Genomic DNA, 27167 nt, shown 5'->3' with positions numbered 1-27167 from the left:
TGCCCACCCTACAGGCCGCATACTTGCTGGTAAGCTTCCTAGTTCTTTTCCTCCACTGTGAATCAATGTTTTTCCTGTACAGATACCTGAACACTCAGATACCCTATGCGAGGCGACCAACTGACCTTTGGTTCCCATCCAGTCCTGATTGTACCCCTGATTTACAGCAAACAAACGCATTTCCAAAAGTAAGTCCTGGGACCGTTACACCTTTCCACATACCTCGGGGGACCTCATACCTATTCTATCCCCATATCACTCTGTGCTTCAAGGGCACCCTTGCCTCAGTTCCTTATTGATATGAACTTTCTCCTCGCTCCTCATCCCTTCCCATTCAACGCAAACGGTATTTTCTAGGTAAATCTCTCTCAAAAGCTGTAGACAATTGTTACCTAAGCCTTCCCCTTCCAGAATATCCCACAAAATGTTACGGTCTACGTTGTCATAGGTTTCTGTATTGTCTAAAAAGGCCATATATAACGGTCTGCTTTCTACTTTTGATATTTCAACTCTGAGTAACAACAAACAAGTTATCATCTAAACGCCTACCTATGTTGAAGCCATTCTGAAGTTCTCCAAAAATGCCATTATTCTCTGCCCATGCTTGAAGCTTTAATTTGATTGCCTGCATTGCTAGCCTGTATATTACCGATGTAATGGTCAACGGTCTATACGAGTGAATTCTATCTTTCTCCCCCTTACCTTTATAAATTAAATTCATTCTACTATGTCACCAACTCTCTGGTATTCGTCTATCTTTCAAAGTTTTTTTTTTTCCACTGCTTTCTCCAGAGCTTCCTTCCTTCCTTACTTAGACAGTGTCAGAGCGTGGCGCCACCACTCGGCGAAAGCGCGCAGCTCCGCGGCGGAACGCCAACAATAGGAGAGCGAGCCGTCTGCCTGGCATCTAGTTAGAGGAGGCGTTGCCTCGCTCTTTCTAAGGCGGCTGCCTCCAGTGATATTTTCTCGACCATGCCGTCCATTTCAACCACGCCTTTATGTTCGTCTGCACTGCGCAAGCCACGAAAGCGATTTCGCACAGACGAAGATTTATCTTTGCTGAAAGAAGTTGCAAGTGTTGATCCATTTGAACACCTCGCAACGTGGGAGGATGTGCTACGAAATGTCGTGCGCGCTGTGCAGCGTGTCGGTACTACCCAAGCCCCGCTATGCTACACTGGCTATGTAGCTACGCTGAACGCATAACTAAAAGGTTTTTTTCAAATCGCGCGATTGGGGCGAAAAAAAAATTGTTCTGCCGCGCATGTCGCAGAGCGATTTTCGCTGACGTCTTTCACGTGCGTTTGCGGCAGCGCGATTTCCGTCCCAGCGATGCGCAAGGTTGCCCCCTGCTGACGAAGTATCCATGCCTGCATCGTTAAATAAAAACAACACGGAAACTAGACAAATAATCGAATGTTCCTATTATAATTCGATAATAGCATAAGTACACCATTTTTTAACGTTTCAAAACGTTGAGACTTTACGACAGCTTGCATATGCGGTGAGCGAGACTCTGCACAACACCGCAAGTGTGAGCGTGCGGCTTGTGCGGGGTCGCTGTGGTGGTTCCGTTTAGTACACTGTAGTTTCGTTGTTACTATGGAAGCCACAACTCTTTTCCTGGAGGAGTATTGGCTTTTGCAGAACAACAACCTACTACTGAGTGTGCATGTATACGCAGCTGGCACAATTTGTAGCGATGGTGGCGATCAAGTGGGTACGTGATTTATGGTGAGGTGGCGTCTGCTCCCGACCTGGATAGCGTGCAGCTTCTCCTTTTAAACGAATTGTGTAAGCGGAAGAAAAAAAATGTTTATGAAGCTCCTAAGCCACAGGCGCTGGTGGGTAGGCCCTATTAAAACTAAATCTGGTGCACGACATTGCTCCACAGAGCTACCAACGCGTGGTAAAACAGGAAAGCGCCTCTTTTGACGGCACTTTGTTTCGTCACACATTGCCCCTCCTGCATCGCGCTGATAGCTGCGACTCAGCGACGCCGCGACCAACTTGTTGGAATCCAGTGACGGAGAGCCCACGACGTCGCGGCGGTCGCTGAGCGACGGAATTTGCTGTGTCGCTGAGCGAAAATCGCGCCATGTGAAACAACCTAAACGCGAACATCAACCACCGCTTCGCTGTGCCGGGCAACTCGGAGCAGAACGGACCGTAAAGACACTCAATTAAAACCCTAATCAAATGGCGGCGGTGGTGGCTGATTAATGCCGCTTTTGACCTGCGAACACGGCAAGAAATCCGGGAAATCAGACGGCGAACGGTTCTTGGGTATGACATTTCAGACGTTCTTATACATCGACTCTTTGGGGCGCGCGGTGGTGCCGCGAAGCCGTCCGAATTATCGAGTATGTCCGAAAAATTAGGCGCCCGGAAAATCGGTCGTTGACTATACACTGTGTTAAGATCGGCCTGCAGGGGTACTGCTCTGCAAACCTATCTCAGCCCGCTGCAGTTGTTTCGATCGACCCGCGGGGGTGGCGTTCTTCAGAGAACTGGCGAGGCCGGCAACGCTAACCGACCATGCACTTCCTTCGGAGAACTGGAGACCACAGCAAAGTTATTCAACCATGCGCCTCCTTCGTCGAGTCGACGGCGCCTGCAAGTCAAGCCACGTTTGGCGGACCGTGTATTGTTACCTGGTTCGCTGTCGCCCTCGTGGTCTATTTGCAGCAAGAGAGCTTCTCGGAAAAGGGTGGCTTGCGGTGCGTTTTCGCAAGGCCCCGGAATTTGTCACAGTCTGCTGACAGTCGTGGCGGCTAGTGGAGAAAGCTTAAGAATTAAAAGGCGCCAGCTAGGGTCAAGCATGACAACCTGGCTACGAGGACCCGCTCAACCAGGTGGGTTCTGGGAATCCAAAGTGCGTACGTGAGTGTGTGAGCCCTCCCCCTCAAAGGCAGGTCGACTACGCCTCCAACGACTGTGGTCGGTCCGATTGGACGAAGGTTGGACAGCAGTTTTCCCTCACCTAGGGATCTAGGGAGGTCAGAGTGTTTTTAAGCAGCTGTGTGCTCGACAACTGGGGTGCTTGGAGCTTTGTGCTCGTGTACTTCGTGGTGGGAGCGTCATGCTCCTTTTCGCAGCCATGCTAGGCTGTTCAAATGTATCTGTCGTTTTAATGTAAATTTTGCAATTAAATCCTGTACTCCTAGTTCTCGATGAGAGCAAGTTCCTCCCTACAACCACGTCCCAAGCGTGGGTGAGTAGGACGACGGTATGGGCCAGCTACCACATAGTTCATGCCCGACTACAACCCTTACAACTGGATGCCAGCGGATAGATCGTCCTACAACTCTAATAACTGGCAACTCCTCCAGCCGAGGACACGGCGTTAAAGACGGTTCATTACGATTCTTATCTGTTACACGAGCCAGCATTAGCGCGACTTACCTCACCTTTCAATAAAATTACAACTAGCTTTCCCTAATAGAAGCACAAATTCCCCGAGATTTTCCTGAGTATTTCAGACTATTCAAGATCCGTGAGAATTACCGGTCGGTAGACACCCTGTAAACCCTGTCAAATGCCGCAAAATTAATTATCACCAATGCTATACAAGCACTAAATGTCGCATAGACTTAAGGCTTCACACGTTCGCACATGTTCAAACACATGGCCGCGCTCTGACTGTCCTACGAAAGCAGTATTCCCGATACAAATACACACACACTAAAACCAATCAAGCGTTGTCACTTCCAAATTATTCAGATGCTAAAAAGACTTAACATGCCACACAGGGCACGAAAGGACACTCTAGATATCGCACAAAACCAAATATTCTTTTCGCGCGATCGCGTCGGTGCTGCCATGTTTAATCACGTGGTGACGCGTCCATTGCTTGCCTCAGCTGCCTCAATGTTTACAATAAATGTATACGACGCCCGATGCGGGTCAGGAAACCCGTTTCGGCATATATCGTGGACGCTGACTGGGTGGACATCACGAAGCTAGGCCACAGCTTCAGAGGACGTGTAAAAGCGCTTTAGGAGCATTAAGCTTTGTCCAAACGGCGCGAACAGCATATATGGTGCTTGTTCTAAAACCGACGCTAAAAATGTATTCCAAGCTGTCCAAACTTTACGCTTATGAATTGAGTCAGTGTGTTTCGCTCACTGTTCTTTATTTGAAAAATACCTTGAATCAGCGGCTTGTCACGTTTCTGAGTCGGTGAAGTTCGTCGGCGCAGTCACTATCTGATTACTTTTGCCTAATCGCGCGCGGTTGTGCTCAGTTGCAATAGGTTTGTCCTTGCTGCACACAAGGCTTGGAAAGTAGCTGTTCTGTAATTTGTAATAGCTTGTAGCAAAGATGTATTATCGCTAGTAAATCGCTTACTCCTGTGGACCGTCACGAAACATTCAGCTTCGATCATTCGTGCGATTTGGGTGTAGTCGCTGTCACCCACACTTTGGCGCATTGATTGTACATTCACGTATTAAAGCACGTTTCACATTGTGCGAATTTGACTGCGTTTCTGCACTTGCGAATTTGCAGTTGTGGCAACTGGGCCGTGGGACCCTTCGTGTGTGCGATTTTTCGGTGTTCGCAGTGCTGAACTTCTCTGCGAAAACGCACATATGCGGTAAGGACGGGAAACCAATCACAACGTGGATCGTAGACACGTTAGCGTGGCCTTCCTACTTAATTTTCGTTTCGGTAAAGTAACGTACTGAAACGCAAAAAAAATTTCGCAAGAACAGTTTCCAATTTTCCTTAATTTGTTCTTATCGAAGCGAACTGACGCCAAGAATAATTCAGTCCTCCGCTAGGTGCTGGCAAATGCGAAACTCGCAGCTCCGTGCCAGGTGCATGTGAAACGATAATGCAAAGTTCGCATTTGCGGAACTCGTAGGTGCGAAAAACGCAGTGTAAAATGGCACCATGCGGTCCAGGCTTAATACGTTGGCGATAGAGTGTGCGTAAGTCTGCGTACGATTTGAGGTATATGTGGTTGGTACCGTGCGCGAAACTTACTATGCCAGGAAGCGGCGCTACTTCCTTTGTCATTGTTTAACGAGCGGTACCCAAGCAAGATAATGAGCTCGGCAGAAGCTCGGGCCGACGCCCATGGCCAGTTCAAAAGTAGACGGCCCGATCTCGGCCATCTGGGTCGGGCCGAGCTTGGGTGTCGCACGTGGCCAGCCCGTTTGCCGACCGCTGGCATGTGGTCGGCAGACGACACCGCACCGGCGTCGTGACCGCCGGTTAAATCATCGTGACAGCGTTCGGCCGACACACGGGCCGGCGACGACGGCAACAGCACGTCTTGTCCGTGGCAACCGTTCTTTCGCCTGCATTCATTTTTAGGTTTTCTTCATTTTTGAGTCACGTATACGGGTGCGTTTTCTTATCTCGATTTTTTAAGGCCTTCTGTCACAGATACCAGCGTGTTCCGTTTCTTAACAAGTGGTGGACATTACATTCTGAATAAGTCGCAAGTGCACAAGCATCTAATTGAAAAAATCGCGCTATCAATATTTTAAATTAATCCCTTTATGACACACGCTGTAATGGCGGAATTAGAGGAAGTGAACGTGCCGGACATATTCATGCGGAATCCATTTTGTACCTAGCACCAATTTCGACATATACGAAATCAGAGTCAGCAAAGTGAGTTGGTGTCCTGATTACTTCCCACGAGCATTTCATATATTCGCAGTGCAACGAGAAAATAGCTATGACACCAAGGCATTTTTGCCGTATATCTTGAAACTGGTTGGTTCCAACTGAATAGGCCCTGCATGCATGTTAACGGACTCATTTCCACCATTGCAACATGTGTACTAAAGTTGTTAATTAAAAAGATAGTTGGCACGATTCTGTCGATTAGCAGCTTATGCACTACTCATTTCGAAAGTCAACCTGTTCAATGCAACCTAGATGAAGAAGCGGAATGCTGCTATCTGCAACATGAATAAAAAAACATTGACATAAGACCCTCTATAATTCGCTGTTTAATCCATGCACACGTTCGTGTCTTAACGCGCGCTACAGAAGGCTTTGTAGACGAATTATTACAGTTCATTTTTGTCGAATTTTATTTAACTATTTAGTGCAAACAGAAATTGGAATACTTTGTTGTCAAATGCTGTAAATGTAGATTATGGCTGAGCTATAAAATATGAATTAATTACAGTCTTGTATGGGTACTTGAAATGTCTTTCCTTGAAATGCATAGGTCCATTCACCAGAGAACTGTGCAGCCTGGTCTCAATTCACTGATTCTGCTATATGGCCCCGCTCTGGCACCTGAAATAAAGACGTGTACCTTGTAAGTTCCAGAAATTGTACATGTATAACCATTGTTTCGGTGCTGAATATTGGACCATACGCTGTGTGGCCTCTCAAATAACTTTTAAGCAATGTACTTATGACAGGGTACTTATGAACAGGTTTTGACAAATCTACGAATTTTCATGACAAACACTAAATACACAGCGCACATGCAAACGCAGTCTCCCGTTACTTAGACTCAAAATAACTGTCGCAAAAATCTTACGTCAGCGGGGCGAAATTCGCCTTTCTTCAAATTATCTAACGCGTGTCGCCACGACCGCAACGTACTTACATCGTGCGCACGGCATATACAGGGTGTCTGGATAACTTTAGCCAGTTTAAAAGTATGCAAATGCCACGTAGCCGGACAGAACAACGGTAATTTTGTTTACCGACGCTTGAAGATACTCAGACAATATTTTTTTCAATCCGCCTAATTAGATAATTAGTCTTAATTAATCGATGATGCCGAAACCCGGCAAGCCCACCAACCTAAATAACCCGCGTCCAATCTCTCTCACGTCATGCGCGGGAAAACTATTCGAACACATGGTCCACAATCGTCTCTCACCCTACCTGGAAGAAGGTGGGCACCTGCCGAACACTATGTTCGGTTTCCGGCCTAACCTCTCCACCCAGGACATTCTACTTCAGCTGAAAGAAGAAGTCATCGACGGCCTCAGCACATTCCACAAGAGTGCCATCCTGACCCGCCGTGGTTGTTCAGTGGCTATGGCGTTAGGCTGCTGAGCACGAGGTCGCGGGATCGAATCCCGGCCACGGCGGCCGCATTTCGATGGGGGCGAAATGCGAAAACACCCGCGTACAAATTTAGGTGCACGGGTGTTTTCACAAATTTAGGTGCACGTTAAAGAACCCCAGGTAGTCGAAATTTCCGGAGTTCTCCCCTACGGCGTGCCTCATAATCAGTAAGTGGTTTTGGCACGTAAAACCCCATAATTTAAAAGTGCCATCCTGGCACTCGACGTGAAGGGAGCCTTCGACAACGTCTCACACGAAGCAGTGCTAAACAGCCTACAACATACCAAGTGCGGACGACGGACATACAACAACGTCCGGGACTTCCTGACGGGTAGAACGGCGACCATAGGCCTGGGGAATCTCAGGACCGAGAAGTTCCAAATACCGCAGAACGGAACCCCCCAGGGGTCGGTTATCTCCCCGTTGCTGTTCAATATAGCGATGAGGGGATTGCCGAACCTCTTGGAGAACATCAGGGGTATCCGTCACGCAATGTATGCAGACGACCTGACCATGTGGACGTGCACAGAATCGGCGGGCGAAGAACAAGACGCCCTGCAGGAAGCCATCGACAGGACCGAGCATTATCTACACCGCTGCGGTATTTCATGCGCGCCGGAAAAGTCGGAGCTCCTGATCCTCAAAAAGAGGACAAGAGGGCGGCCTCCGCAGGAGACACCTGACCCAACGTTGACACTAAATGGAGTCAACATACCCAAGGTGGACACACTCTGTATTCTGGGCCTCACTCTCCAGAAGGACGGTGCCGGTCTCGCCCCTATAAAAAACTGCAAGCGACAGTTACCCAAGTCGCGCACTTGGTGCGAAGAGTGACAAACAAAAAGCACGGCCTGAAAGAGCAGAACACAATCAGATTAATACAAGCCCTGATAATCAGCAGAGTCACTTACGGCACCCCTTACATGGGTCTCAAGTACAGCGAGAGAGACAAACTGAACACCCTAGTACGAAAGACCTACAAGCCGGCACTGGGGCATCCACCCACGACGTCGACGGAGAAGCTACTTAGCCTGGGCATCCACAATACTTGGGAGGAACTAGTAGAGGCCCACAAGACGAGCCAGATAGAGCGACCCAAGCTCACCAGCACGGGTAGGGACACGCTAATAAGACTAGGCTACCCAGTCGAATATGAGTCTACAAAACAGCGGGTTCCTTTACCCCTGAGGGAGAAGATCACGGTGGCCAGCATCCTGAGAAACATGCACCCTGAATACCACAGAAAAAGGAGGCGAGCGAGAGTGAAAGCTCTACTTAAGGCCTACGAAGGACCAAAACAAGGAGAAGTCCGATACACCGACGCGGCAAAGTACAAGAACAGAGCGGCCCACGCTATCAGCGTGATCAACGGCCAAGGACAAGAGGTAGCAGCGGCCTCGGTAAGCACACCAGACATCGACTGCGCGGAAGGAACGGCGATAGCCCTGGCGGCCACTACGGGCCAGCGAGAGGAAGATCTAATCACAATCATCACGACTCACAAACAGCATGTAGAAATTACCAGAAGGGTCGCATTTCCAAACAAGCCCTGAGCATCCTCGAAAAAAGAGACAATTTTCCAGAAGTGTACATTGTCTGGGCCCCGGGACACGAGTCCCTGGCGGGTAATGTAGCGGCTAATGCCACTGCCCCTAGATCACATTCTCCGGGCTATCCCACCAGGTTCACGAGCACCGGTAGACCAACAAGATAGCGTCCCGAAAAGACATGCCGATATCCTGAGCCACTACAGGCTGGGTAGAAGGATCTATCCCACCCCCGCATCCCCAGCTGACAAGAGAAGAGGCGGTGATCTTCCGAAGACTACAGACCGACACATTCCCGCACGGCACACTGCTACACGACACGCCATGTATCCTACGAGCTATTCTCACAAATGCGCCTTCTGCTCTACGCCCAATACGCTCTACCACATGGTATGGGAATGTCAACTAAACCCATCGACACCGCCCATCACCGGACCAACCGTCGAGCAGTGGGAGGCCCAGCTGACAAGCTCGAGCCCTGAAGACCAGCATTGCCTGGTGAGCAGGGCCAAGCTATCAGCTCAGGCACACGACATCCTGGACTAGGGACGCCGCCCACCTCGGACGATTTTACCGTCGGCTCATTTCAACTGATAAAGTTTATTCCTCCTCCTCTCGAATATTACTATTAAATGAAAAGTGTCAATGAGAAAATTGCAGAGCGACATGAAAAACTCCCGATACAGCTTTCTGTTGTTCAATAAGGGCTACATAAAAGTTTTTCCCAGCGTGAGAGAAGCCCGCAACGGCACGCAAAATTACCGCGCGGCCGGCCGCTCGCGGCACGTTGCGTGCATTCGCGGGCTTCTCTCACGCTAGGCAAAACACCATTACGTAGCACGTATTGAGGAACAGAAAGCTGTATCGGGAGTTTTTCATGTCGCTCTGCAATTTTCTCATTGACAATTTTCATTTAATAGTAACATTCGAGAAGTCGATTAATTAAGACTAGAAATAGCAACGTACTCTAGCGTACCTTGAATTAAGCTTATCCTGTTTCTCTGCAACCGCTGTCTGTGGGGTTTCCTTGCCCTTCTAACATCACCTCCCCACCTCTCCTATATGGGAACTGCCTCTTCTCCTCCCTCTCTTCTCTCTAGAGTTCTATTTGCGTTCCCTCTGGCCTCGCACGTTAGTAGAAAGTGAAGGGCTGCAGTTTCTGCAATGCCTCTGAAGGGAGTCACGGATAATTACAGCTCTCAATCGGCTTCTGTGGCGACGGCAAGGGAGCTCCAGATGGCATTGTGTACATTCGACGCGATGGGGTGAAAACGAGTTTCTCCCGTCGCCTTTCCTCTCTTACTCGCGCCTGTCATCTGTATACACGCTCTGAACTACTCCCCGACGCGGTGTGCGCGACAGCAGCAGCAGCAGCGGCGGCTGCTAGAATAGCAGCTTGGGCTTGTTGGTTATCCATCCTGCTAGTAACAGCGCAAAATGTAGACAAGAGACGAGACAAGAAGACACCACAAGCGCTGGGTACTAGAAATGTATTTCGCTAGAATAGCAGCTTGGGCTTGTTGGTTATCCATCCTGCTAGTAACAGCGCAAAATGTAGACAAGAGACGAGACAAGAAGACACCACAAGCGCTGGGTGCTAGAAATGTATTTCGCTAGAATAGCAGCTTCGGCTTGTTGGTTATCCATCCTGCTAGTAACAGCGCAAAATGTAGACAAGAGACGAGACAAGAAGATACCACAAGCGCTGGGTACTAGAAATGTATTTCGCTAGAATAGCAGCTTGGGCTTGTTGGTTATCCATGCTGCTAGTAACAGCGCAAAATGTACACAAGAGACGAGACAAGAAGACACCACAAGCGCTGGGTACTAGAAATGTATTTCGCTAGAATAGCAGCTTGGGCTTGTTGGTTATCCATCCTGCTAGTAACAGCGCAAAATGTAGACAAGAGACGAGACAAGAAGACACCACAAGCGCTGGGTACTAGAAATGTATTTCGCTAGAATAGCAGGGGTAATGGCGGCGGCGGCAGCAGCAGCAGTGGGAAAGTCGAAAGAAGAGAAAGCTTCGCCTGAAAAGCGTAGTGCCGCGCATGAGGGCCTTTGCGGCGACGACGGCTACGGGGTGGCGCCAGGGTAGCGCGCCTCGTCTGTATGGAAACAAAGCGCTGCATGAGCGAACGTTGCGGCTGCTGCTGTGAATCGCGCCCACGCGTCACCCACACGGTTCCTCTCTCGATTTCCTAATTAGCGAGCCAGTCGCGCTACACTTCGCTCCGTTTGCACCGTGCCTCAGGAGACAGATTGTCCGCTCCAGCCAATATATCGCGAATAAAAACACATCACACCTGCGCTCAAATTTTGCATTTCTTCATCCTTTGCTACGAGCACGTGGCTAGCTTGACTTAAAATGCCGTACTGCTGCGTAAATCAGAAGAAAAAAAATAGAAAACGCCTGGTATTTAATTTCCCGAGATTGCCGCTGTCGCCGACGTACGAGAAAAGTGGCTGGGCACTATTGAACGTGACAGCTGTTCCCAAAGTGCAAAGTCCTGCTACAAGATGGTATGCAGCCGTTATTATCACGTCGACTACGTTTTGGAAGGAAAAAGACGACGGCTGAAAAAAGGCGCAGTGCGTTGTTTTTTTTAAGATTACCCTCCGCACTTGCGGCCAAAAGCAAGCACTGAACGAAGCAAAGCGAGCTTGTGCTCTCTTGAGACTGAGCAATGCAGCAAAAGGCAAGCGCTGTTACATCAGGGCTGTTGCCACATGCAGTACCGATGCCACCAGACCCTCAATTTGAAGAACCGAAGCCCACAAACACCACCGATGCTGTCATCAAAACTGAGCAACATAATTATGTTCCACACGGTAATTAAAGTGCGCTCAAGGCGCCTGCATGTGACCTAGGTGTTCAAGCTGACAGCAGGCAAGTGTCCAGTTTGCTGGCCACGGAAAAAGCCGAATGGAAAAGAAAGCGGCCTGAGGAGCCAGCTGCTAAGATTACAATAGACTGATAGCAGGTACATATTTTAGCTACGAAAACACAAGATTCCCTGGCGGCAGACATCCATCTCATACAAAAGGCTACAGGACAACACCCTGCAGCATTGTTACTGTTTGACCAAATTACGAATTTCCAGAAATAGAGACCAACCGGGTCTGGATAGACGACCCGTCGATGTGCAGTCCGACATCTGTCAACAAAAGAATATGAGCACATGCGAAGTGAGACACTTCTAAAACTTCCAAGCAGAACGACCCTGACGAACTAAATTGGGACTACCAACGGTAATACAGGCTTCAACAAATTGGTTGAAACCGGGTTCGCTACAGAAGCCAAACACTTGGACAAGACTCAATTTGATGAAATGTACATAAAGGAAAAGTTACAGCACCACAAACAAACGGATTGCTTTGTTGGACAAGTGGCAAGTGAGCGGGAACAAAATAACAGCAGCCTTGTTTAGGTAATTGATTTTTTTGTATGTGATTAGCGGATTAACAATAAAATTCAAACAGCGCTAAACGAACGGGACCAGAATGAGGAGGAGACAAACACAGCGCTGAACTTACACTTGATTTATTTGAAGTAAGAAGTCAACATTTATACATACATAACTGGGCACGCATGCGCCCGGTCATACATCGATGATCAGATACAAGCTCCGGACAGCCAACATTCGCACGCGCTGTACCTGCCTTGCATTCTACCCTTTATGCAGCAATGCCATTTCTTTCGCTGACAAGATTAAAGATGCTTCGCTAACGCAACTATTACATTTTCTGATGATATGAAATGCTTCAGCGACTTCTCTGGTAGTCTTGTCACCATGTAGATTTAGGTGCACGTTGAAGAACCCCAGGTGGTCAAAATTTCCGGAGTCCTCCACTACGGCGCGCCTCATAATCAGAAAGTGGTTTTGGCACGTAAAACCCCATAATTTAATTTTTATTTTTGTCACTATGAAAAAATAACAATTTTGTATCGTCAAAGAAAGGTACGCATTTACAAATACTGCAATGCTTTGCCAGGTTAGCGTCTTTTTTGTCTAATGAATTGGCATGCTCCATTAGTCTAATATTGATGCAACGGCCTGTCTGGCCAATGTAAGTTTGGCCACAATGTAAAGGAATTTGGTAGACAGCGCCCTTCTTGCAACTGATGTACTTATTGACATGATTTACCTTGCGTGCAGCAATCCTTTTAACGCCTTCCTGCTTCCTCTGAACTGCTGCCCCTAATTTACCCAGCTTCATCGGAGCAGAAAAAACGACCCTCACACCATACTTGGCACCTACTCGCTTAAAACGATGTGACAACGCGTGCTCATAAGGCATGACAACAACTTTTTTCCCCGCGACATTTTCTTTGGGCTGTTCCGAACATTTCAGCGTTTTTATAATCTTGTTAGCACCAGCCACAATTACAGAATCTGGAAAACCGGCCTCTCTGCATCTCTGGGCTTGGACCAACAGGCTACTGGACATTTGATGAGTACACGATTTTTTGACAGCCATACCAATACATCCTGTTACAATTCCGAATTTAACAAGCTTAGAGTGACAAGACGCGTAGTTTACAAGTGGTTTTTCACTCCTGGGAGCGTATCGCCAGCATACATGGTTAGGCAAAAAGGTCAAACTCAGATCCAAGAACTGCAGGACGTTGCTGTGTGGGATCTCATGTGTGAAGCTCAGTCCAGACCCATGCTTAGAAAAAACATCGAGTAAGTCAGGCACACATTCAGCACCCTTAGACTTAACTATAATTAGGAAGTCGTCCACGTATCGAAACATTCGAATAAACCTTCCATTTAAGTCATTCTCTACTTTCCTGTCGACATAACTTAGAAAAATGTTACTAAGTATTGGGGCAATTTTGGCACCAATACACACCCCCGACTTTTGCTTGAATACTTTATCTTCCCACATTACATAGGTATTTTCTAAATAAAAGGATAAAAGTTCCATGAAAGCTCCACTCGAAATGCCACAATTATTTTGGAATGCGCACTCATCGTTTTGGTCCGAGATGCAACTCAGAACACATTCCAGAAGTTGATCATGGGGAAGGGAATAGAATAAATCGACCACGTCTATGCTAAAACCAAAGCACGAAACCGGGTTCTCCTGCAAGAGAAACTTTACAACTGCCTCCGAGTTCGGCACAACAAACGGGTCAGTCACATAAAGTGCTGACAAATGCTTATTGAGGTAAGATGATACCACCAATTGCCAAGTTTGGCGTTCAGACTATTGCTCGAAAAGGAATGTTGGGCTTATGCGTTTTTGCCGAGAAGAAAATTTCAAGCAAAGAGTGCTCTGATTCCTTAACTTTATTTGCCAAACTTAGAAGCCCCATGCCTTTCAATAATGAAACGGCTTCCTTCTTATTCTTTACCGGTTCCTTACTAGTCACTTTAAAATGTTTGCCTATTGCCTCAAGCACCTTGTTTAAAAACTGTTCCTCAGAAAGTACAACAACGTAACCTTCTTTGTCAGATTGTACGACGCGCAATAGGCTATCAACCAAGTAATCCACCAGCAAACGAAATCTATTGCTGCGCACTTTAGGGCTGCTACTACTAGCCATAGCATCAACACACTCTGATACACACCTAGTTCTGTCCTCGGGCTGAGCCTTAGATGACACGTTATGGGCGAAGGCCAACTTTTCAACGGTTCTCAGACCCGGGTCGAGGCAAAACTTAGGTCCAAGGCGCAAGGTCTTTTCATGCTTTGAATCCACAACGACGTTTCCAAGGACCAGCAGCTTTCCTTCTGCAAGAATACTTCTTGTGCGTTTCGGAAGGGATGTTCGGACCGTGTTCCAAAGGAATTCCGTGAGATGGTCAGTGGTCACGCACCACTCGCGAAACACACGCTGACCTCGGCATCTTGTCCGAAGCAAGTCCTTGAACAGCCTCGCTTGGCGCCACCACTCACTCTTGAGAATTTTGCACATTCTTCTGTTGGGTCCCGTAAACGGACGTAGCCAGCCACAAAGCGCTTGTAAATCCGAAGGGCAGGTATCATACCGGCAGTGCCACGACGCGGTGCGAGCTCGGCAGATACACACGGCGATGATGGGCGAGAGTGCAGCCGGACTTGACAGATCAATATTTTGACACATAAAAGAAGCCCATGTACAAGAAATGAACTGCAGAAGGGCAGCGGATTGGGCGAGTTGGTGTTGCATGGTAACAATAAAATTCAAACAGCGCTAAAAGAACGGGACCAGAATGAGGAGGAGACAAACACGGCGCTGAACTTACAACTCATTTATTTGAAGTAAGAAGTCAACATTTATACATACATGACTGTGGCATTTTATAACATAACTGTGGCATTTCATTTCAACTGTGACATACATAATTGTGGCATTTCGAGTGGGTCTATCATGGAACTTTTATCCTTTTATTTAGAAAATACCTATGTAATGTGGGAAGATAAAGTATTCAAGCAAAAGTGGGGGGTGTGTATTGGTGCCAAAATTGCCCCAATACTTAGTAGCATTTTTCTAAGTTATGTCGACAGGAAAGTAGAGAATGACTTAAATGGAAGGTTTATTCGAATTTTTCGATACGTGGACGACTTCCTAATTATAGTTAAGTCTAAGGGTGCTGAATGTGTGCCTGACTTACTCGATGTTTTTCCTAAGCATGGGTCTGGACTGAGCTTCACACATGAGATCCCACACAGCAACGTCCTGCAGTTCTTGGATCTGAGTTTGACCTTTTTGCCTAACCATGTATGCTGGCGATACGCTCCCAGGAGTGAAAAACCACTTGTAAACTACGCGTCTTGTCACTCTAAGCTTGTTAAATTCGGAATTGTAACGGGATGTATTGGTATGGCTGTCAAAAAATCGTGTACTCATCAAATGTCCAGTAGCCTGTTGGTCCAAGCCCAGAGATGCAGAGAGGCCGGTTTTCCTGATTCTGTAATTGTGGCTGGTGCTAACAAGATTATAAAAACGCTGAAATGTTCGGAACAGCCCAAAGAAAATGTCGCGGGGAAAAAGTTGTTGTCATGCCTTATGAGCACGCGTTGTCACATCGTTTTAAGAGAGTAGGGGCCAAGTATGGTGTCAGGGTCGTTTTTTCTGCTCCGATGAAGCTGGGTAAATTAGGGGCAGCAGTTCAGAGGAAGCAGGAAGGTGTTAAAGGATTGCTGCATGCAAGGTAAATCATGTCAATAAGTACATCAGTTGCAAGAAGGGCGCTGTCTACCAAATTCCTTTATCTTGTGGGCAAACTTACATAGGCCAGACAGGCCGTTGCATCAATATTAGACTGATGGAGCATGCCAATTCATTAGACAAAGACACTAACCTGGCAAAGCATTGCAGTATTTGTAAATGCGTACCTTTCTTTGACGATACAAAATTGTTATTTTTTCATAGTGACAAGACTACCAGAGAAGTCGCTGAAGCATTTAATATCATCAGAAAATGTAATAGTCGCGTTAGCAAAACTTCTTTAATCTTGTCAGCGAAAGAAATGGCATTGCTGCATAAAGGGTAGAATGCAAGGCAGGTACCGCGCGTGCGAATGTTGGCTGTCCGGAGCTTGTATCTGATCATCGATGTATGACCGGGCGCATGCGTGCCCAGTTATGTATGTATAAATGTTGACTTCTTACTTCAAATAAATCAGTTGTAAGTTCAGCGCCGTGTTTGTCTCCTCCTCATTCTGGTCCCGTTCGTTTAGCGCTGTTTAAATTTTATTGTTACCATGCAACACCAATTCGCCCAATCCGCTGCCCTTCTTCATTAGCGGATTGCCCGCACCATTACAAATTCCAGTGGCATACTACTTCACGGAGGGACTCACTGGAGATCAACTTAATAAGCTGATTATCTTTGTAATGGAAGAAGTGGAAGCCTGTGGGCTTAAAATCGTTCGGCTAGTGAGTAAAGTGGCCACAGTTATAGAGACTGACCGCCAATTTTCATGGTACCCTTTATTTAGTGCATTAGAAAGCTTACCGGCCACAGCGTCTAATCATGAAGGGGTAATGCGGAAAACCCCGTGGAACATTTTTATCAGAATATTTACATCTGCGGTGAGGATGAAGTCGTTCACTGGAAGCATGCTGAAAACTGCGATAAGTGAGCGCGATAGCCATTATAAGCCGGCACTAGTGGGAGGCAGATAACAAGTGCGGCCGTAGGTGTGAGAAAGTATTATTGTCTTTATCAAGCCGATGTTCCTGCGATTTCAGTGTTAAGATATTTTTGCGATAATAGCTACGTGCATTTGCGGGTTTCTGTCCAACTGCTTTAGTATTTGACCAGTGAAAATGAAACGACGCTTTTACACGTTATACGCGGTTCGTGTTGCTGTAGCCAAGCGTGCGCTTCTGATTTCCGATGTCGTCTCTCGAAGACCTGAACGAGCCGGAACAAAAGATTTTAGCTCGCACGCGTGCTCAGAATATAGAGCCTTACGAAGTAGTACCCGAACGTCATGCTTCGTCGGACGAAAGAAGCAGCGGAAGCGAGGAATCCGACTTGCACGATAGACCACCGTGCCCGCCAGAAGCAGCGCGCGAGAATGCCGATTGGTAAATACTCATTCACATTATAGGCCGACCCGACACCAATTTCGCTCTGTCGACTGTCGGCGTTTTTTCCCTTCGTGCCAGCGCCTCTGTCACACTGTACCGACGCCGACAATCTGCCGATGGTCGGTGGAGAGCTCGGCGTAGGTACAGTGTGACAGAGGCGCCGACACGTTGGTAAAACATGCACCCACTTACGGCACAACTCGTCGATGGAATCTTGTATCGCAGGGAGACCATAAAATTCTGGCTACTTGCAAACTCGTGCTATGGGGACACTGCGGTTGGACAGGCGGCGCTACCATCGCCCGGCGTTCGGCGCCACGACGGGCGCCTCCGCGTCAGTGGGGTGGAAACGTGCTCTTCCGTACCGCACGCGTCGCTCTTTGTGCGATCATGGTGTCATCTGCGCGCGTTCCACTGGAACTGCTGACCGGTTTTCAGACCGTCGAAGGTTTAAATGAATTCTTCAGGGGGGGGGGGGGGGGGGAGGGGGCGAACATCGCTAAAGGCAAGCTTCTATACGAGGCAGGCCATGTCCATAATGTTAAATAAGTTGTCTCGGACGGAAGCGTGGTTACCACTCGATGTGTCTCCCAAACGCGGGTCAATGCCCCGTCGAAGAACGTCAAGCTGACAGTAGGTAAGCATTCTGTATTCCATGAACTTGTTTCGCTTAATTTTCTTGTTTTGAAGCTTTCTCCAAACAGATGCGTCATTGACGCGACGTGCGACTGCAGAGCTGGCATAGCTGGCAAGTGTAAGCACGCTGCGGCAGTGGCTGTGTACCTGCAACGATACGATAGCCAATCGAAAACGAGCCATCCGAGAGCCTCGGGCATGCCGAAAGCAAGGAATGAATATCCGAAAAGCTCAAAGATAGCCAGGCTGGAAAAAGAACAAGGTGACTACTATTAATAAGAAGGCTGCACTTACCAATATGGCATTGATTCGTGTCGAAAATATTTTGCTAAATACGAAAAAATTTAACAAAACGACGGGAAAGAACGCACCACGAGCGCTTGTGGTGTTCCCATCCATTGGTATTAGTTCTAAATTTCGACGTTATTACTATGCGTTTTCTACCGCTGAGCTACCGTATTTGCCCGCATAATTTGCGCACCACTAACATTTAGCCAGCTTAAAAAAAAAAAAGAAATTACTCGCATATTTTGAGCTCCCCGTCCCGCCCGAGCCAACTCGCCGGTGGTGGTGGTGAAAAACTTTTATTGATGAGAAGACCAAAAGTAAAAAATTACCGACGATTACGTTACTTCCTAATGCGAAATTTGAGCGCAGCAAATAAGCTGTTTCACCTTTTCGATAGATTGAGGCAAAGAAATCGAGCAACACATGTATGCGCTATCACAGAATTTTTTTTTTATATTTCCCGTACTCCTGGATCATCTCGACGGCGGCGACGGTAAGCTTCTGCTTCGGCGGCACGCACCTCTGGATTCTGACGGCGACGGCGCTGGGCCTCTGCTCTGGCAGCTCGTTTAGCAGCAGCAGCAGCAGCAGCAGACGGAGGACTTCCATCGGTCGTCTCGCTCATGGCTCAGAAAGAACTGGCAGATAATTTCGCAGTGGCGAACGGCAGCGGCAATTTCGGCTCGGGCGGTGCACATATACAGATCCGCCGCCACCGATCTGGCTCTCTGATTGCCACCGCACAGGGCGAACGGCAGCGGCAATTTCGGCTCGGGCGGTGCACATATACAGATCCGCCGCCACCGATCTGGCTCTCTGATTGCCACCGCACAGGGGTTGCATTGCAGGAGGAGCGAAGAAAGGAATTAAGTTCGAGCCGGCGCTTTGACAACCGGAGACTCGCAGGAAGAGGGGGGAGGGGGCGGCGTGTACACCCAGCGGCAAACGATGGGGGCAGAAGCGCGCGCAGCAAGCGGACAACACGATAAAGGGAGGAGGGAAGAGATAGCAGCGACTGACTGATGCCGCTGACGCCGATAGTGAGTAAACCCCAGCTGCGGAGTTGGTTTCAGGGACAACGCCGCCGATGCCGACACAAACAATATGATACCCTCGCTTCCGCAGCGCTAAGAACCAGGTCTAGCCGTGGGAAGGTGGTCACGTATTCGTCGACGTGCCGGGGCCTACGTGAAATAACCGGCGCGTCGGCAACTGAAGAGCACCCTGTCCGCCACACAAGAACAGGGGGGGGGCACTCTTTCCTCCTCTTTCTGCATGGCGGCGACGGTGTTCTATGCAGTCACGTTATCTTGACTCTCTAGCGGCGTCAGCGGCATCCAGCGGTATCAGTCGGTCGCTGCTAGCGCTGGGGGGATGAAAGGGGGGCGGAGCTGGTTACGAGGCCGACGACAACGCCGACGACGACGCGAAACCCAGTAACGGACGCCAAAGAGCTGCGCTCTAAAACAAATTAAAAAGCAGCGTTGTTGGCGGCCTTCAGGCTGCCGGTTGTGGCGTCCAGGCCATGCCAGTTCACCAGCCGAAGTTGGAGATCCGGCTCGGTGCTGGACAATGCAGCCTCCCACTGCTGCGGACTGGTTCGGCGCCAACAGACAGGGGACAAATGTGCCGAGCAGAATGGGACGTGAGCGTAATCGGCGCGGGAGCGTCACATAAGCGGCAGGCCGGCGAGTGCGTCCCGGGGTGGAGGAGGGCAAGACGTGCGGGAGTAAGATAGGTGTGGGCCTGAAGGTGACGCCATAAGTGTTGGTGGTGCTGGGAAAGGGATTGGTGCGGGGGGGGGAGGTGAGACGAGAGAGGCGATAGTGCAAAGTGATATCGCGGTACGTGAGCAGCGCGTCGCGCATATCTATTCCCGGCGGGGGCGGGCTTGCTCGATCACTCGAATCTCGAGTGATGGAATTGGCCGCCTCGTTACCAGGATGGGCCGCGTGAGCGGGTACCCAGATGATTTAAATGGGGCGAGAGGGAGCGGTATCGGAACGCAAGATTGCGATGGCCGGGTGTGCCACCCGTCCAACCGCGTAGTTTAAGACCGCAGGTTTGGAGTCGCTGAAGATGTACTTCGCGGAAGTTAGCGTGATGGCAAGGGCAATATAGCTGCCTCCTCGGCCTCGACAGAGGTAGAAGTGTAGACTGAGGCAGTAAGAGTGGGTCGGAGAGAATTGGCAGTGACGGCAAGGGCATGTTCTGGATAGCGGCGGTACGGGGCAGCATCTACGTAAGCCACGGCGAGCCGTTCGTACTGACGCCAAAGCGCGGAGGCTCGTTGCTGCTCTACGGCAGCCGTGGTGTTCTGGATGCATATATTTAGGGAGGGCATTAATGGTTAGGAGGGTGGAGACATGGGAAGTAAAAGTGCGCCGGAGAGCATTGTCAGTGACGGCAAGGGCATGTGCTGGGTAGCGGCAGTACGGGGCAGCATCTACGTAAGCCACGGCGAGCCGTTCGTACTGACGCCAAAGCGCGGAGGCTCGCGCTGCTCTACGGCAGCGGTGGTGTTCTGGATGCATATTTTTAGGGAGGAGATTAACGGTTAGGAGGGTGGAGACATGGGAAGTAAGAGTGCGCCGGAGAGAATTGTCAGTGACGGCAAGGGCATGTGCTGGGTAGCGGCAGTACGGGGCAGCATCTACGTAAGCCACGGCGGCCTGCCGTTCGTACTGACACCGGAGCGCGGAGGCTCGCGCTGCTCTACTGGAGGGGTGGTTTTCTGGATACATACTTTTAGGGAGGGGATTAAAGGTTAGGAGGGTGGAGACATGGGAAGGGATGAGCAGCGATGTGGGAAGAGGAATAAGAGGGGAGATGTTAAGTGTGGAGAAATGCGCGACCCGGGCGGGTGCGGGAGAGACGGAGCTGGGACGTGCGATGGGCCTCCGTCAGCTCCGTAAGGGAGTTGTGGACGCCCATCGACAGTAACCGAGCCGTCGACGTAGACGTGGGAAGGGACAGGGCCGACTTATATGCTTGGCGAATGAGGCTGTTGACTTTGTCTTCCTCGTTACGAGAAAGGTAGAGATACGGAAGAGAATAAATGAAGCGGCTGAGAACAAAAGCCTGGACCAGGCGGTGGAGGTCGTGTTCGTGCATGCCGCGGTGACGGTTTGCAATGCGGCGTATTAGGCAGACAGTGAGGTGTGCAGTGTCTGTGAGTCGAGTGATGAGGGTGGTGTGCTTGCCATTGGACTGAAGAAAGAGTCCGAGGATGCGGAGGGTAGAGACGAGAGGAAGGGGTGTGCCGTCAAGGGAGACGGTGAGTGGAGAAGGCGACAAAGGGGCCATCCGCCCAAGCCGAAGGAGCAAAAGCTCCTATTTGGTTGGGGAACAGCTCAACCCGATAGCCCGGGCGAGAGTCGCCACCGCGTCCACACCTGCCTGTAGAGTGGTCTCCATGTCGCCAAGATTGCCGGTGGTCACCCAGAGGGTGATGTCATCGGCATAGAAAGTATGAGACAGAGCGGGGATAGCGCGTAGAGCACGTGCCAGCGGGAAGATGGTGATGTTGAACAGACAAGAGGACAAGACACGAGCCTTGGGGGGTACCCTTGTTGCCAAGGGAGAATGAAGGAGAAGTGGCCCGTATGATATTTCGGCTGTGCGGTGGGCGAGGAACACGGTGACGTAAGCATGGACACGGGGTCCAACATGGAGGGAGGAGAGAGCGTCCAGGATGGCGGTGTGGTGTACATTGTAGAATGCTTTGGTAAGGTACAGCGCATGGATAGCTGGAGTGCGTTTGTGGTGGGAGGGGTGTAGGACATCCTCGGAAAGTTGGAGCATGACATCCTGGGTGGACAACTAGGGGCGAAAACCGAGCATGGAGTCCGGATATGTCATGATTATCCAGATAGGTCTGGAGGCGGGCCAGGATGATATGCTCGAACAGGTGAGATAGTTGGGGCGGAGGTGTTCGAGGGCAATAGGTTTGCCGGCTTTGGGAATGAATGAGATGCATGGGTTCATGCATGGGTTCAGATGCAGAATGAATGTGCATGGGTTCAGGAGGATGGAAGAGTGCCAGCCTGCCAACGTGTATTGAGGAGGTCAGTAAGGGCTTCGAAAGAGGGGGTATCTAGGTAGCGGTGTGCCTTGTTAGTGATGCGGTCCGCCCCCGGGGCTGAGGCAGTGCGGAGTGTGAGTAGCGCCGCACGAACCTCGCCCATGCAGACATCCGCCTCAAGATCGTGGTTTGGGGAGCCGAAGTAGATGGGAAGCAGAGTAGGGAGGTCAGTGCAGACGTAGTGGTCCCGGAGGGCCGCCAGGAAGTTAGTATCGGTGAGTGGGGAGGAATGAAGGAGATCGGAGATATCCTTGCGCTGGGAAGCTTTGATGTGTGTAGGGTCAAGCAGCACCCTGAGAAGCGACCACGTGTCGCGGAGGCCCAGGTTGCCTTCCATACGGTCGCAGGTCTGGCCCCACTGTTGTCTAAGGAGAGAGGCGCAGTGCTCCATGTCCACCGCGAGTCAGGCCAAACGGAGGCGCAGGCAGCGATTGTATTTCTGAGCCTGCCACTGGCGGTGGACAGCGTGATAGGTCTCCCAAAGGTGCAGCAGACGGCAGTCTGCCGTAGTGGAGTGTGGTGCTGCAGGGAGTGTGGATGTGGCAGTGCGGACGTCCGCCAAAAGTGTCTGTCCAGGAAGAGAGATCGGTGATAGGAGCAGAGGAGGAAGTAGAGAGACGAGCGGAAGCGGTCCCAGTCAGCTATCTGGGTCAGACGAGTAGAGGCGCGAGCAAGTGAGAGGAGTGGGAAAGTTGTGCAGAGGATGTGGTGATCGCTACCGAGGAAGACACCTGCATTAGTCCAGGTCGGATAAGCGACATTTTTGGCGAGGGTAAGGTCCGGATTGGTGTCTCGTTGAACACTGGATCCGATCCTGATGGGGCAAGCGAAGTCATTAAGGACCGAAAGGCACTCGTTGTGGATGAAAGTCCATAGCGAGTGGCCTTTGCGAGTGTTCTGGGGGTAGCCCCAGCTGGTATGAGGGCACTGAAGTCGCCCAGAAGGACCAGGGCGTTGCGGCCAGCGCAGGAGAGCGCTCTGCGGAGGACGAGGAGGAGAGGAGCTGAAGGGGCTTTGGGAGGACTGTACCCATTGAAAACAGAGGCTTGTCTCAGTGCGACGGTGAGGAAGGATTTCAAGGAGGAGATGGGCACAGTCCGAAACGTGCAACTGGTGCATCACGGCAGCAAGGTTGCGCTGCACCAGTGTGGCAACGTTTGGGTGGACCTCAGACTGAGGATGGAAGGAGGTGTAGTCGCGCAGTTTCACGGGAGGTAGGGGTTCCTGGAGTGCTAGGACGGAGGGGAGAGTGTCGGTAGGGATGTTCTGGAGGTGGAGCTGCAGGGTGTTCCGCTTGCTGCGGAACCCCCGACAGTTCCACTGCCAGAGCTTAAGGCGCGTGGGGTGTCTGGCCATGATGGATGGCGGAGTCCCCCGACAGAGTTGGGGTAGGTGACGGGGTGAGTGGGGCAGGGAGCGACAGGTGTGCGACGGTGGCCTCAGTCGCGCTTTGGCGGGTCTCTAAGGCCGCGACTCTAGCGCGGTAAGGTGGGATTTGATGGCGGCCACACGAGTGTCGATACTGGCGACGCACTCCTCAAGTCGCACAAAGCGGGCCATGACGCGCTGCTCAAACGCCTCCAAGAAGGAGGTTGTTTGGCGAATGACGCCACACTCGGGCGCGACGGGGTCGGAGGAAGGCGATCGGCATTTGAGCGGGAGGCCGCGGTTGAGAGTGGAGGCGCGCGATGATGCAGCCGAGGATGCCGTATTCATCGGCTCCACAGCTAGCACCGGCGGCTGTGGAAGTGCGGGAGCTGGGAAAGGAGGAGGAGCGGCGCAGGACAGACGCACTAGCGCGGCCTGCAGCTGGCGCGACAGCTCCGGAATTTGGAGCTGCTGGGCAGCGATAGTGGCCTCTAGGGCCGCGGTTTGGGGTCCGACGTGTGAGGCTGCGGTTTCCAGCTTACCGGTGATGTGGTGGCGGGGGCGGTGGACGCCTCGGACCTAGGCAGAGGCGGGAAGGACACGGACCGGCGGCGGTTGGCAGACTGGGCACTACGGGAGACAGAGTGGCGGCGGGGGCGGGAAGGCCGGGAGGTCTTGAGGATGGGCCCGGTGGGTGGAGCTGGTGCTTGGAGGTGGCCGGGCGCGATGACCGGCCGTTCCGGTCGAACTCGCGTCACGTGACGTGGGCTCTGACGTGGGCTCCCTTGCACAGTATGCTGCAGGGGACGCAGGTCGGGGGCTCGACTGACTTGAGGGCGGACTTCGGCTTGGTGCAGACATCCGCACGGTGACCAGGAGGCCAGCAGTTCGTGCAGGCCTCGACTCTCGGGCAGAACGGATGGCAGCGGTAGACCCCGCAGTTGACGATGGTGGAGTGGAGGGTAGAAGCGCCGAAGTTTATGAGGATGGATTTGGAGCTCCCCATCTGGCGTGCGTCAGCGATGGCGTAGGGTGTGTTCACATTCATTGATTGGAGATCTTGGACGATCTCGTCCTGGGTTTGGGAGTCCACTGCTTTGTATATGATGCCACGGAGGGCGTCGTCGGGTGCGGCCATGTAGGCACGCAGGATGGCACCCAGGCGGAGTTCCGAGACCCCGAGGTAGAGGCGAGTGCGCGGCTCAGACGGGGTGCTGACAGTAAAGGAGTTGTACGGATTTATCCGTACACGGTCGGCGGTGCGGGCGGTGGCGTAATCGATGGTGCCATGAGTGCAAAGAATTTGTAGCAGGGCTCCGTTAGTGGTAGTGCGGAGGTCAAGCCCTCCTCCCGGTCTGAAGATGATCTTGAAGTCCTCCGCTGGGGGGCGAGGAAGGGGAGCGCGACGACGGAGAGTGGTACTGCCGGGGGTCTTGGATGGTGGCGAGGCAGACGGTGGCGAGACGATTGGCTGGTGGGCCGCGGCTGCACGGTGTGCTTTCACGGCACGGATCCAGCGTGAATAAGCTTCAAGCTCGGCAGGGTTGATGGAAACGTCTGCGACTTGATATTCCATGTCGGTGGCTTGGGGGTTGTGGACGGTGTCGGCGTAGGCGGCGAAACCGGGCGGCGTCGACAGCAGGCGTTGCGGCGCAGAACGCAGATCCCGCGCAGGCAGAGTCCGATTCAAAAAGGCGGTCGGTGGGAAACGGCGAGAAGGCCGCTTCCCATATGACTCCCGGCGATAGCTGCCCGGGCAAGGGCGGTCGGTGAAGGTCGCGTCGTCTCGGTGGTTGCGGAGCGCGCCGACGACACAATCCGTTCACTTCGGCTGACTGATTGGAACTCAGCTCAACGGCGCGCGCGCACGGAGACTGGGCGGCCGCGGCCCTCGTCGCGCAGGCGAGCGCAATCATACACAAGACGGGCTGCGAGTGCGAAGTCCCTTCTTCCAAGGACTTCGTTCTTTTCTCCGGAAGCCCCCGAACTACGGTCCCTAGAATATTATATTCACCGTACCGTTGTAGGGAATATATTCTAGGGACTGTACCCAATCACGCGAACCTGTTCACGGGTTGTCGGAACTGCTCGAGCGTTTGCCTCCCTATATCTCTTCTCTCCCGCCATGAGAATAACCTAACCTAACGCAACAGTGAGCGAGAAAGGCGTCTCGTCCGTTCCTATATATACTGTGAAAAGCAACGCTGCACGGTTGTGCTTGCCGTGACAGCCGATGGCGGAAAACTCCTTGTTGGCTCCCTAGGAACGGATTGGTCACCTACAAGACCTAACGTCCGTGCAACCCAGGTAGGCTTCTCTTCATGAGTTTAGACCTGTGTCATGTGCTAAAGAATGTCCTGTCGCAGCTGTTGTCACACAATATTGGGCCGAAATTTGACATTTCTGCTTCCTACATGAAGGACCTGTACGAGCTGCAGAAAGGTTTAACTGTAAAACCTGTCTGGTATTTGAGTCAGACGCATGTCTTCCCTAACAACCTAGAAAAAGTGAATGTTGGCAGACCTGTTCAGCTCCTGTCCAGCAGTGTGACTGCTGCTTTAGAGCACTTGAAGGGTCAAGTTGGGCAAACATGTTCCAAATCATTTTCCAATAGAGGCTGAGCGATTATGCTTATGAGAGCTAGTTGCCGCTGGTTTCTACTTCACAATACAGCCAACACAACGCAACGCATATATCAGAATTTTAATGACGCTCGACACTAAGACGACATTGAAGATGCTAGGCTGGAGTGGCTTAAAATCACCTTTCCGGTGTATTTGGATGGGTTGAAGAATAGTACAACCATCCTCAAGAATTTATGACAAAGGCGATGCATGAGGCCGTTCTTGTCACCATCCACTCTACAATCGCATGCATAAGATATTTGCTCACAGATGAGAACTTCTTTGTGCTTACAAGCAGGTTCAACAGAGACCCAATAGACCCATTACATGGAACCTTGCGGACGTCATCAGGCACCAATGCCACATTAGACGTTTGCGCAGCGCTTTTGGGGGCTAGAAAAAAATACTGAAGACCGGAATCACTGTGGCAAGTACAGCATGAAATGTGGCTCACAGTGAAATTTCGACATTAGTGTGCCCCTACCTGTTGATGCTTCGAGTTCACAGCCATCCTGTACTTCGTCTGTGCTGCTTTCCTCATCTGCAAACACATATGCCCAAACACCATCTCCACTGAAAAAGGCAGCTGTAGTACTGCAATGGCTAACCGTTTCTGTGTTGCCTTAATACCTGTCATATCTTCAAATCTCGGCCACAGTGTATGTAGGGGCCTACATTGCCCGTGTATACAGTGAAAAAGTCAACTGTGAAAACTGCGTTTTTCGGCATTCGAAGCCGTCCGTCGTCCTTCAATGCTTTTCTAGTCACAAAACTTCACCCGCAGTTTTATACAGGGACAGATGCTCCTGCTGGGGTCGGTGCTGCTAGCGTGGGGGCATTCCATGTCCGCGCGCACCGCACTCGGCTGAAACTCCTGTACTGGTTCGAAGCAATTGTTTATCTTTCATCAAACAGCTAACATTCTACTACAACTCATATTTTGCCTTACATACAATGTGGTTACTGCATGTGTGCGTGAAAAAGTCACTTTCGCTTACCTTTGCAAGATAACAAGGCTACGATGGAGGCAGT

At 50.8% G+C, this 27167-nt stretch overlaps 1 protein-coding gene across 6 annotated transcripts in view; it reads right to left on the bottom strand.

Moving 5' to 3' along the window:
• Positions 1–5955: 5955 nt before the first annotated feature.
• LOC142576769 (uncharacterized) overlaps positions 5956–27167 on the bottom strand; it is a 96952-nt gene continuing 75740 nt past the window's right edge. For 3 of the 6 annotated variants that reach the window (XR_012826964.1, XR_012826963.1, XM_075687046.1), the window contains one exon: positions 5956–6264. Coding sequence is in view for 3 of the 6 variants with exons in the window: in XM_075687046.1 (XP_075543161.1) it covers positions 6200–6264 (65 nt within the window). In the remaining 3 variants the exon portion in view is untranslated. Of the gene's footprint in view, positions 6265–10551; positions 10709–26619; positions 26677–27167 lie in introns of those variants that run through there. The other 3 variants (XM_075687047.1, XR_012826962.1, XM_075687048.1) reach the window with 3 other exon arrangements.

Source organism: Dermacentor variabilis, chromosome 3, assembly GCF_050947875.1.
Source record: "Dermacentor variabilis isolate Ectoservices chromosome 3, ASM5094787v1, whole genome shotgun sequence".
NCBI classification, from domain to species: Eukaryota; Metazoa; Arthropoda; class Arachnida; order Ixodida; family Ixodidae; genus Dermacentor; species Dermacentor variabilis.
The sequence above is the reverse complement of the archived record's forward strand: the minus strand, read 5'-3'. Positions and strand labels throughout refer to the sequence as shown.